The 13,819-nt window shown below is 38.9% G+C and overlaps 1 protein-coding gene across 1 annotated transcript in view; it reads left to right on the top strand.

Moving 5' to 3' along the window:
- ca4a (carbonic anhydrase IV a) overlaps window positions 1-4,616 on the top strand; it is a 37,510-nt gene extending 32,894 nt beyond the window's left edge. Inside the window, exon 8 of the mRNA XM_072589588.1 lies at window positions 65-4,616. Coding sequence (XP_072445689.1) covers window positions 65-244 — 180 coding nt within the window. The 3' untranslated portion in view covers window positions 245-4,616. The remainder of the gene's footprint in view (window positions 1-64) is intronic.
- Window positions 4,617-13,819: the final 9,203 nt, after the last annotated feature.

Raw genomic sequence — 13,819 nt, 5'->3', positions numbered from 1 at the left:
TGATACATTGGATAGAAAATATTGCCATCTGGAAATTTAATGCGTTTTATATTTGTTGTTTCAGCTCAACGCTTTTTCTGCCAGTCTCTTCTACAGTGATTCAGAACCTATGAAGTTAAACTTCAGACCCGTTCAAAAACTAAACGATCGTCCAGTCTATGTTTCAGATTCAGCTATGAGGCTTTTCAATGCGGTATGGTTGTCAGTGATACTTGCAGTCTGGACATCTATATACTTCAACTGAGCAACCTAAGTGAAGCAGATTTTCTTCTTCTGTCCAGCAGGTATAAAGGGAACCTCTAATGGTATAAATATCTCAGTCTGTACTAATTAATAATAATCGACATTCTTCTTCTCATTTTGAGAAGTCCTGGAGTGAAAAAGAAACAAAACAAACACTGTCTTGTCATCACTTCAGTCTACCAGCACACTTAGCAGATGGGTGGTATTTCTGTAGTAGTTTATAATTTTTAGTGTATTTGTGCACTGGTACAGTAAAGATTGTTTCAAGATAAAATCTCAATAGAACATGGTTTGAACAAATTATGAATTGTCCTTCACAACCGAAGTCTGGTTTTTACACATGCCGTACAATACTGGACTGTGGTTTTTAATAATAATAGATTAGAATATTACAAATGAAAGAAAATTGAAGCACTTGAACTTGCAAACACAACCTGCCAAAAATAGAGTGGACAGTGACCACACTTGGTTGCTGAAACAAGAAGCACCCAGAAAGCTATCTTTTTTATCTTAAGTAGCTTTCTCCCCAGGTCCATCTAACTGGCATCATTTCATCGCAATAAACTTAAAAATTGTGGGAGGGATGATTTCAAGCACCAGTCGTTTTTAATTAGGCTCCCACCCATGCGTGGCAGAATGAGAACATAGTGATTTTAACCACTGCCCTGTGGAAATGATTTTGATAAGGCTTTGCAGAGAGTACAAAAGAGATTTGCTAGAATTATACAAAGGGTGAAGTACTAGTTTATGTAAGGAGACTGAAGAAGCTGGAATTCACCTCAGCACAGAATATGTTAAGGGGCGATTTTAATAAAGCTGTTCAAACTATGTGGGGTTTTAATAAAGTAGAATGATTTCAAATAATAGGCAAGTTAATCAAAAGGGAGTTGAAGATGATTTATTTTAACATAGCAAGTTGTTGCAGTCTGATGAGGATTAGAATTGTAATTAACATCTGCTGGGGTGAGTTGGGTGCCTTGCCAATGAATTGGAAGACCTGGTTTAAAGTGAAGATGTGAGATCCAGGTGGAACATTGTCAGGTAAATCACTGGGTGAATTTTACTGCCACTGCATTAAATTCCAGTGTTGTGTATAAAATTACAGTCTAACAAATATATCAGGATGGAATGAGCTATGCTCAGATCCCATCTCATCATTATCTGCCAATTCAAATACTGATAACAATTTCTTAATATGTCAAAATGAAATTTAAGTCAAAACCTTCTCGAGTTGCTTTCCTGAGATTTCCCTTTAAAATAGATCCACTTCACATTTGTTTAGGCTTATGGTGTTAACAAAGACGTATTGAAGGATCAGGTAAATTATTTGATTTTGTGCATTTCATTTTGCAGTTAACTCCTATCAGAATGAAGTTGATTGCAGTTATTCTACTGGATAGTACATATGAAATTGATGTTTAATAACACAATAATAGCTAATACCTAACCTTAAGCACAATTATTTTAGTTGGCACATCTCTGAATAGATTCCTTTTTATAATTACTCTGAAACATAAATCTGGAACGTTGCTTCATTGTCAGCTGGTAAATTTTATGGTGGTCCAAACTGACTCAAATGTGTGAGCAAATTGCCCTGTGAAAGCTGAACTTTCTCCACCGAAGTATGCTGAAGTACTTGAAAACACACTGCAGTATTAGCAACAAGGGAGCGAAGTATACAGGTTAACACAGTTAAAGTTGGGAAAGAATTTCATATAAATGCATTAATTACTAACACACAGCACTTTGGTTGCTCATGAAAACAACATTTATGTTATCTTGCAATACAATCAAGTATCCAAAATTCTAAGAGATAAGTTAAGATCATTTGTACAATTTTATGAAGAAGTAATTTTCAATTTTACACAGGCTTCAGGGATTATATACAGAAGTAGAATGTAATGTTTTGCTGGCGAACTCCGATTAAACAAAGCAGATATATACAGTAATTAGAGAGAAAAGGATGGGGGTCAGCTCCACATACGGATTTCAGCAGTCAGTGATCAGTGCCATAAGAAAAACAGAAAATGCTGGAGAAACTCATCTGTGGAGAGAGAAACAGAGTCACCATTTTGAGTCCAGTGACCCTTGGATTCGAAATATTTGTGTGTCTCTCCAAAGATGCAGCCAGATCTGCTGAGTTTTTCCAACACTTTCTATTTTTGTTTCAGATTTCAGGCATCTGCAATTCTTTATTTTTCTTTCAATAATCAGTGCCATGTTTCATACAAACACTTTACAACTTAACAATTACCTAGAATGGTACAGCACAGGAAAAGGTCTGTGCTGACAATGAATGCCATCAAGACTATTTGAAGATCACCAGTCTGCTTCTGAATTGCAAACTGGACTGATAGAATTTCTTTCTTCCATGCTAAATGACATGCATAACAACCCTTCCTCCAGCCTCTTACATCCAGCAAATTGATCCCTGAGTTATTTTCATGTCAGCGTCTACCTTTATCTCACCACAGTGTTAGCCTGACTCGCTATAATGAGGGAGAGATGGTGAGTTGCCACCTCTATCCATGGGTGCTGACCTTGTATTCAGAGATCAGATCTCTGCTCTCTTGCTTGAAAAACACATGTTTAACTCCATTCTTTAAGACATTCATGGTAATGACCACTTGCATTGATACGTGCGATGGATTTTATAAAAACCAGGAAAATGCAAGTTAGAGCAAAAAAGTGTGAATGGATAAAGGCTGACTAGATTTTCTTTGTCCTTACATTTGTTTTTCAGTGCAGTTAATTAATTGGATGATTTAAAGATATTGGTCATGTGTCTTTAAAGAGGAAACATGCATCCCCCTTCATAAATTGAAACAACTATTCAGTGTTGACCATCAATTTTGGAGGATTATTAAATGTATTGCAATTTCCCATTGTTAACCGCCTGCATTTCTTCAGTGTACTTCTATTGTTTAATTACGTTTGTTTATTTCAGTCTAGATCAGTGTATTTTTAATTAAACTAATTATATTGTCCCTTGGCAGAACTTATTAACATTCCAATGGTTTGAGCCAGGCAATGTTAGTGCTGCACTGACCTTTGTATTCATGTTTCCTTGGGCTGAGTTTTAAATTTCAGATAGGTCATCAGGGAGAGGCACTGAGCAAGGCTGCGTATGTGGCAATTCTCAGAGGAAGGGAGAATTGTTGACCCACACATACTTTATAGCAGTTAGGTACATAGTTATGTTGGCAGGGACTAAGGCCCTTGTCACCATCTGCAGTGAATGGTGAATATAGAGAGCTAAGCGATGGCAGAAAATTACATGTAACATGGATGTGAGTAGTATCTTCCCCTAAATGTTAGTTTTAGATTAAAATTATTAAATGCAGTCCTCAGTAACACAAACTTGGCAATTTAGAATCTGAAACAAAAGTGGATATTAAAAAGCCTCAGGTGCCATAGTGGTTATTTCAGTTTAGTAATATGTATCTGTGTGTGTGTATATATATGCCACTGTATATATATATTTTTGTACGAGCAGAAAGTTGTCTCCCATTTAATATGTCTGTGTCTTTGCGTGCATATAAAATACACACAGAGTTGAGGGAAAAATGGGACAAAAGTATTAATTTACAAAATCTTTGTAATGCTGACCAGTTGATAATTCTCTGCACCTGTAAAAATGTAAATGATATCAGGTCAGATGGTGAAGGATATATTTTTCCCTGGGCGGTGCAGTGTTATAATTTGGCTGTGTGGTTTCAGATGGCCTCAAGACGAACAGAGCAATAGGAATAACAAAACATTGCAAAGTAAAATAACCTCAAAAATAAATCCATACAGAGTTCTAGTATACTTGATACTGGTGGAGAGTATGTATTTGTGAACAGTTAGTTTCTTATAGTTGTGTATTCTACCTTAAGTGAAGTGACAACAAAGCTAAATACCAGAGATGTTCCACTGTTGAGACCATTGAACAAAGGCTCCTTTGAACAGATGCAGCTGCTTCTTTGTTTGCTTCCATTTGACCAAGTTATTTTTGTTATAAGACATAGATTACATTAGCAATGTAATGTTAGAGGAAAATATTGTTGCTAAAATCTTTTGATGTTGTATGTTCATGGGAAGATAATAGCAATTACAAACCGTTGTACTCTATAATCTGTATTCAGTAAAGAAATCCTGTAATATTTCTGTACATTTTCAATTGTATTTAATGCAAACATGTAAATAAAGTTCACTGGGGATTTGTAATTTTGTTAACAATATGAATATATCATGGCAGTACTGAGAGAACTGGAATATTGCTATTGATATGTAAATGAAAAAATATTTTGTAAAACAGAAACCTTTTGGAAAACCAGATATTTTTCCAGTTCATTTTGTGACTTGGAACAATAAAGGAATGTGCAATCTAATTCTTTTTGTCATTTGTTGGATGGACTGTATTCCAGAACCCCTTGGCCAATCAGACTAACTTACCATTTTGAAATATGTCTGAAGAGTAACTGAGTTCTGGCAATACTTCTCATTAAATGTAAAAATAAAAGTCAATGCTTTTCCCCCAAGTAGATAATGGGAATGAAAATGTGGTAATGGCGTCTTTTTTTTCATTTATTCGCCCTTGCTGGGGTCTGCTGCTGCCTGGCAATTTATACTTCACAGCTCTTCAGAGGCTATGAAGTTGGAATTAGAATATAGTCATGGAAGAGAAAGTTAAGAATCATGTGGTCTGGATTTAAGCCTGACATCAAATTTTACAGCCAATCCAAAAAATGTGCTTGGGTGCAATGGAAAACAGACAGTCAGTGTGCAGCTTTGGCTCACTGGGAAACCCCTCCCCCTCCAAAAAATATGACACTTGAATGGACAGGCCCCTTAACAAACAAAGAAATTGCTGGAAAAGTTCGGTAGGTCATTCCGAACGAGGAAGGGTCACTCATCCCAAAACGTTAACACTGATTTCTCTCCACAGATGCTACCAGACCTGCTGAGCTTTTCCAGCAATTTCTATTTTTGTCTCTGATTTACAACATCCGCAGTTCTTTTGGTTTTTATTTCAGCCCCTTAACAATCTTCGCAGAAGGTTGAAGGGGTCACCAATAGCAGTCATCAATTTTTCTCTACATGCCCCACCCACCCCACAATCAAACAACCAGTGCTTTGAAAATTTGAAACTGTCCCAAAGAATTGAGGATCCCAAAACAATCTTCATGACGAGAATCTTTCAATCTCACAGGTTTCAATTTCTCAGCCCTTCGAAAATCTGGCCCTATAACTCTGAAACTTGCAAGTATTAGCACAGTGATATTTAAGGTGTGCTATTATTGTGAGAGTGAGAGAGCAAAGCCACCATGGTTTCATCAAGGGAAGGTCATGTCTGACAAATATTAGAATTCTTTGTGGAGGTAACGAACAGTTTGGACAAAGGAGAGTCAATGGATGTCATCAACTTGGACTTCAAGAAAACCTTTGACAACATGCCGAACACAAAGCTGCTGAGTAAGATAAGGACCCATGGTGTTAGAGACCAGGTACTAGCATGGATAGACAATTGGCTGTCTGGCAAGGAGCAGATGGTGGGAATAAAAGGGTCTTTCTCAGGATAGTAGCTAATGACTAGTGGAGTTCCGCAAGGCTCAGTGTTGCGACCACAACTTTTCACTTTATACATTAATGATCTGGATGAAGGAACTGAGGGCATTCTGGCTAAATTTGCACATGATACAAAGAAAGGGGAAGCGACAGGCAGTATTGAGGAGGTGTGGAGGCTGCAGAAAGATTTAGACAGATTAGGAGAGTGGGCAAAGATGTAGCAGGTGGAATACAATGCGGGAAAGTGTGAGGTCATGCATTTGATAGGCAGAATAGAGGCTTACATTATTTTCTAAATGGGGAGAAAATTCAGAAATCTGAAGTGCAAAGGAAATTGGGACTCCTTGTCCAGGATTGTCTGAAGATAAACTTGCAGGTTCAGCCAGTAGTTAGGAAGGCAAATACAATGTTGGCATTTATTTCGAGATGGCTAGAATATAAAAGCAGGGATGTACTTCTGAGGCTTTCTATGGCTCTGGTCAGACCACATTTAGAGTATTTTGTGCAATTTTGAGCCCCATTTCTCAGTAGGAATGTACTAGTCCTGGAGCAGGTCCAGAAGAGGTTCACAAGACTGATTCCAGGAATGAAAGGTTAACATGTGAGGAACGTTTGAGAACTCCAGGTCTATATTCAGTGGAATTTAGAAGGATGTGGGTGAATCTAATTGAAACTTACAGAATACTGAAAGGCCTGGATAGAGTGGACATTGGGAAGATGTTTTCATTAGCAGGTGAGACTAGGACTTGAGCGCACAGCCTTAGAGTAAAGGGAAGACTCTTTGGAACAGTGATGAATAGAAACTTCTTCATCCTGACAATGTTGAATCTATGGAACACATTACCACAGAGGGCTGTGGAGGCTAGGTCATTGACATATTTAAGGCAGGGAGAGATAGGTTCTTAATTGATAAGGGGATCAAAGGTTAGGGGGAGAAGGCAGAAGAATGGGGTTGAGAAACATATCAGCCATGATTGAATAGCAGAGCAGACTTGATGGGCCAAATGGCCTAACTTCTGCTCCTATGTCTTATGGTCCTATGGAAGGAGGATATGAACCTTCTAAAAATGGGAGCAGAAGAGACTGTGATGGATAATAAGGAAATGGGAGAAGGTGGATAAGTACTTTTCTCAATAGAGGAAGACAAATTTCTGCAATACAAAGAAACATTAAAGCTAAAGGAAAAATCTTACTGCTTATTCTAAGTTTAAAGATGTTAATTAGAGAAAATTATCAGCTTAATTTAATCAAGTCTCCAAGACCTGAAATTTTCCATCTGTGTATTTGAATAAATTTTGCATATGTTTTTTCACTCATCAACAATGCCTGGGTTCAAGAATTAGACCTTATTACAAACTTTATACTTTACAATATTTGTTTGATTCACCTCAACAAGCTGTTGTCTCAGGCTGAATGATTCTTTGCAATCTTTTTTCTGTTTCATCCGAATCTAAGCTTGCAACCCCATTTACAGTCAAAAAAATCTCCCTACTCCACCTCCAGATTAATGGCGATCTCCATTTTTCACTTGGCAGTAATTTTCTTTAAAGAAATGTGCCGCAATCCAATCAAGGTAATGACCGTAAACATAGTCACAAGCATTTGGTCATAAAGAAGCAGTCATTACAAGTAAATAAGGAATATAAAACGTAAAGTATGATAACGTATGGTTCATGAAGCAACACACAATTGCATCCCAATAAAAGTTCATTAAATCTGCCATAAGACTGCATTTAATGCATTTCATAAAAATTCAATGAAACCATATAATTTTTAATGGGAGCAAGAGATACAAGGAACAACTCTTGCCTCATTCTTTGCACTGGTTGCTAGTGACAAGTAGAACTCTGGAAGTGTAAAGAACCTGACAAATCTTTGTTGCCTACTGTAGTGTCCAGACCCATTACCATGGATTAAGTGGGTCACAACAAAAGCACAGCCTCACGGTACTGGGACTTCCTGGAAATTGCTGGTTAACAACAATATATGTGAGGCTGTTAAAATCTCACCCAAACTATTGTGCCATTCTCTTCTATCATCCAAAATGCGGAGAGGAAAACACATCCTCCACCAACAACTTTGTTTGTGGTTTATAGCTCTCTATGGATGAATGTAGGAACAGGAGTAAGCTTTTCAACACATTGAGCCTGAACATGGATGAAGGTGAGATAGGATGCCCTCTCCAGCCCCATTTTCCTGCCGGCGTACTTCACATCTTGCTGTTCAATAATTAAACTTTGGTCAAGACTATGAGAGAACTACTCTGTCTTTTTGACAAAACAGTACATATGAAATTGGAGTTGGTCCAAAAATATGCAGTTTAGGTGGTTTTGTCATGCTAAACTTCCCTTAGGTCTGAGTGGGTGACTGTTTGGAGGATTGATGTGGACTTGCTGGACCGAAGGGCCTGTAGGGATCCACACTGTAGGGATGCTCTCTAAAAAAAAAACAAACAGTAGAGTTTGGCTCTATCCAAAAAAAACCCCAAAGTTATTTCTTACTTGTACACGACTATATTTACATATATTTAAGACAGTGGTGGGGGTGGGGTAATACGAAAATTAAATAATCTCAAACAATGGCCTTTCCTCACTGCACCTTGGAAGCAGCTGCCCCCAGGCTTTATTGGGTCCCTCAGCAACTAGGTCTGGACCTGAATGTGCCAGTCTCCAAGGTCAAAGTCAATTCCTCGCTCTGAAAGACCAATGGGTTTTAGGCAGATCAAAGTGCATCTTTTACCATTGATGGTCCTCCAGGTGCAGTCACAGAGCTGCTGGGGATGAACCTCAACAGGAACCACTGCATTTCCCTCCAGACTTCCTTTGCAAAGGCACATACCAGAAGGAGCAATGTAACAGTCTTATCTACCTCTCCTCCCTCACAACCACATTAAGCACAGTTTGCAGCGTTGCAGAGAGTCTGGGTGTACATGGAGGATCTCACAGGTAATGTCCTTCTCTGGACCGGCTTGTTGGAAGGTTCTGGTTACGGTCTGTTCAGGGAACAACCTGGCAGAATTCACTCTTTCCTTTTCACATAGGGTTCACGAGGACGCTGCTTGCTGACCACTTCCTGATGGACTTGTGGTCAAAGGTGTTTTGTTTTTAATTTCTCCATGATAGACAAATGATACCAAACAGTCCAACCACTTGGAGCATTCAACAGCAACAAGGCCAGTCCCATCCTTTGCAACACTGAGGACAGGTAGAACCACTGTTTGTAGTGACACTGGTCTTCACATACCAAGGGTTTACGCACAAATGTGATGAAGCCGTGCACAAAGATGGTCATCAGGATCAGGGCAGCATTGAGTACTTTCTTCCCCATATTATCCATAGCTTTGTACATGATGTCCCTGCAGACATGGTCCATCTTAGGCCTCCGGCACTTAGCCAAGAGGAAGGCAATGGACAAGCTGCATTAAAGTGAGGTTGACGGCTCAAATTGCCAATGGTTGCTGTAGCTGTTGTGAGGATAATTAACTTGATTTTCTTTTATGTTGTGAGTTAAAATCCCCCTCTGGGTGAATGTTCTTAATTCAAATTAAGAGTCTAACTATGACTTGTGCCTTAACATAAAACAAAGAACTGTGGATGCTGGAGATTGGACCCCAAAACAGAAACTGCTGGCAAAACTCAGCAGGGACTGTGGGGAGAACAGAGTTAATTTTTTTGCATCTGGTGACTGCATGATGAAGAATCACTTGACTGAAATGCCAATACAGTTTCCAACCCCACCTCCCATCCCGAAACAGATGCTGCCCGAACTGTTAAGTTTCACCAGCAATTTGTGTTCTTGTTTTATGACCTGTACTTTGTTCGATAGGAATCTATTTCAAACTTCAAATAAAGTGAAGCTTAGTTAGTCTACTCCCCAACAAACGTTTCAAAACTTATTCTATAATGAATGATCTGTACAAAGTGCTGCCTGTGATGACACAACGAGATGACAATAAATTGTATATTTCAAACATGACAGTGTAGGAAATTGCCTTCCAAACAATGATATTTATAATTTGACAGTCATAAGTGAAGCAACCTCTTGCACACATTAACAAAATAAGAGTCCAATAGATAAAGGGGCAACAGATGCACTGAAGCATTTTAAAATCTGAGATAGGTAGTTCTGTACTGGAAAGGTCCCATTAGAGAGTATCACATGTAACTTCTGTGTTCCAGAAAGGAGGGAGGCAGAAAGCAAAAAACCTGTGGCCAGTAGGTAACAACTGTCATGGGAAAATGCTGGAATCTTATTATTAAGGATGTTAAAGCAGGGCATTTTAGAAAACCTCAATGCAATTAAACATGGTTTTATGAAAGAGAAATAGCATTTGACACATTTATTTTAGATAAAAAGGGTAAAAACAGGGACTGCAGATGCTGGAAACCAGACTCTAGATTAGAGTGGTGCTGGAAAAGCACAGCAGGTCAGGCAGCATCCGAGGAGCAGGAAAATCGATGTTTCGGGCAAAAGCCCTTCATCAGGAATAGAGGCCGGAAGCTTGCAGAGTGGAGAGAAGCCACCCTGCAGGCACCCGGCCTCTAATCCTGATGAAGGGCTTTTGCCCGAAATGTCAATTTTCCTGCTCCTAGGATGCTGCCTGGCCTGCTGTGCTTTTCCAGCACCACTCTAATCTAGACATTTATATTGAATCAACTGTTGTATTTCATATGGCCATTCAATTTAACAACAAGTATATTTACATTGAGATAAATGAATAAAAACACTGCAATAACTGGTCAGAATAATACAGCAAATGTTTTGGTAATTGAGATATATAACTTTTGCTGGTTTGTCAAGAGTGCCAGTAAGTTTTAGTTTAGGGAAAGGTTGAGGTAAATTTGCATTATTATTTACCAAGAATTATGCTGCAAATTAGGTATAACAGTGATGTGCCTATTCCTTGCATTACATTTCTATTACTTTGTGTGCATTTTTACATTGATTCTGTGACCTCTTAATTATATGGAATATTTGATCAAATGGCACACCCCTCATAGAACCATAGAATCATAGAGATGTACAGCTCAGAAACAGACCCTTCGGTCCAACTCATCCATGCTGACCAGATATCCCAACCCAATCCCCAACCTAATCTAGTCCTATTTGCCAGCACCTGGCCCATATCCCTCAAAATTCATACTTTTCATATACCCCTCCAGATGCCTTTTAAATGTTGTAAGTGTACCAGCCTCCCCCACTGCCGCTGGTAGCTCATTCCATTAACACAGACCACCCTCTGCATGAAAAAGTTGCCCTTTAAGTCCCTTTCATATCTTTTCCCTCTCACCCTAAGCCTATGCCCTCCAGTTGTGGACTCCTGCACCCCAGGGGAAAAGTCCTTGTCTATTTACCCTATCCATGCCCCTTATGATTTTATAAACCTCTATGAGGTCACCCCTCAGCCTTTGATGCTCCAGGGAAAATAGTCCCAGCCTAGTCAACCTCCCCTTATAGCTCAAAACCTCCGACCCTGGCAACATCCTTGTAAATCTTTTCTGAACCCTTTCAAGTTTCACAACATCCTTCTGATAGGAAGGAGACCAGAACTGCATGCAATATTCCAACAGTGGTCTAACCAACATCCTGTAAAGGGGGAAATGACCTCCCAACTCCTGTATTCAATACTCCAACCAATAAAGGAAAGCACACCAATCACCTTCTTCACTATCCTATCTACCTGTAACTCCACTTTCAAGGAGCTATGAACCTGCACTCCAAGGTCTCTTTGTTCAGCAACGCTCCCTAGGACCTTACCATTAAGTGTATAAGTCCTGCTAAGATTTGCTTTCCCAAAATGCAGCACCTAACTTAAACTCCATCTGCCACTCCTCAGCCCATTGGCCCATCTGATCAAGATCCCATTGTAACCTGAGGTAACCTTCTTTGCTGTCCACTACACCTCCAATTTTGGTGTCATCTGCAAACTTACTAAATATACCTCCTATGTTCATATCCAAAGCATTTATATAAATGACAAAAAGTAGTGGACTCAGCACCAATCCTTGTGGCACTGGTCACAGGCCTCCAGTCTGAAAAACAATCCTCACCATCACCTCTGTCTTCTACCTTTGAGCCTATTCTCTATCCAAATGGCTAGCTCTTCCTGTATTCCATGAGGTCTAACCTTGCTATCCAGTCTCCCATGGGGAACCTTGTTGAACGCCTTACTGAAGTCCACCGCTCTGCCCTCATTAATTTTCTTTGTTACTTTCCCTGATCCCACAAATGGTGCATAATAAAAAGTTTACTGTATATGCAATCCATTTTAACACTCAGAGGAAGGGATCAAATATATGATAGCTAACATTCCTGATGACACCAAGAAGGGTAGGAAAGTAAGGTATGAAGAGGTGATAAGGAGTCTGTATAAAAATTAAGTGTGCGGACAAAAATTTGACAGATGGAACATTATGTGGAAAATGTGATCCTGACCTCTGGTAGGAAAATACAAAGGCAGCATATTACTTAAATGGAGAGACATTACAGAACTCTGCAAAACAGAATGATTTGGCAGACCTCTAAGATGAATCACAAAAATGTTAGCTTATGGTTAATACAAGTGATTCAAAGACATATGGAATGTTATTTATTACAAGGGAGAGGGAATATAAAAGTCAAAATGTTTTGCTGTAGTTGTACAAATGGGTACACATAGTAATTAGTACAGTTTTGGTCTCTTTTATGAATTTTTGATTTGATTTGAGATATTATTGTCATGAGTACTGAGATATAGTGAAAAGTATTGTTCTGTGTGTTAACCAGACAATTCACGCCTTACATAATTATAACAGGATAACAGAATGGAATACAGAATATAGAGTTACAGCTACAGAGACGGTGCAGAGAAAGATCAACTCTAATCAGAAGTCCGTTCACAAGTCAGTTAACAGCAGGGAAAAAGCTGTTCTTGAATCTGTTGGTATGTGTTTTAAAACTTCTGTATCTTCTGCTTGATGGAAGAGAGTAGAAGAGAGTATAACTCGGATGGGAGGGATCTTTGATTATGTTGATTGGTTTCCCAAGGCAGTGGGAAGTGTAAATGGAGTCAATAGAAGGAAGGTTAGCTTTTGTGATGAACGGGGCTATGTTCACAACTCTCTGTAACTTTTTGGCAGTCTTGGGCAAAGCAGTTGCCATACCATGCTGTGATACATCTCCACAGGGTGCTTTCTGTGGCACATCTATAAAACTTGGTAAGGGTGATTGTGGACATGCTGAATTTCCTTAGCCTCCTGAGGAAGTAGAGATATTGGCATGCTATCTTGACTGTAGCGTCAATGTGGATGGACCGGGATAGATTGCTGATCATATTTACTCTTGGAACTTGAAGCTGTCAACTATCTCCATCTCAGCACCACTGATAAAGACAGGGATGTGTCCTCCACGCTGCTTCCTGAAGTCGTTGACCAGCTCCTTCACTTTGCTGACATTGAGGGAGAGATTGTTGCCTTTACACCATGCCACTTGCTATAGATCAGACTAACCCCCCCTTAACACATATTAAAAAGATAGCTTATAACTAACTTTTTTCTTATTTTAAAAATAAGTGCAAGGTGTCCATATGTAAATGAATTGGTCAAATTACTTGACTTTAAACAAAGCATACTTTATTTTTACACTAGAGTTAAAATACAGACAACATAAAACTAAAATACTTAATTTAACTGTAACTCTATTGAAATGCCTTACAAAATAATATATATTTATTAACTACTATTTAACTATTCCATTATAATAACATTCCATTAACAGACCATTGGCAAAGGCAAATTCAATAAAATAGATGATCTCACATGCTATTCTAGACCCCAGCTTTTAGCTGTAACAGAGAGAGGAAGAAAAACTTCCAGTTCCAGCTTCAAGACCCCAGCAACTACAGAAAATTAAACTAAAATCCTGGTTCTGTGGAGCTTGACCCCACATATTCAGGCTGCTTCAATTGTTCCAAATTTAACAAAACACCCCAAGGCCTCATAAGCTGTTCATTTTATTGACATGGAACAGACAGCTCTAAATCAATGTC

The sequence above is a fragment of the Chiloscyllium punctatum genome, chromosome 19, assembly GCF_047496795.1.
Source record: "Chiloscyllium punctatum isolate Juve2018m chromosome 19, sChiPun1.3, whole genome shotgun sequence".
Classification (NCBI taxonomy): Eukaryota; Metazoa; Chordata; class Chondrichthyes; order Orectolobiformes; family Hemiscylliidae; genus Chiloscyllium; species Chiloscyllium punctatum.
The sequence above is the reverse complement of the archived record's forward strand: the minus strand, read 5'-3'. Positions and strand labels throughout refer to the sequence as shown.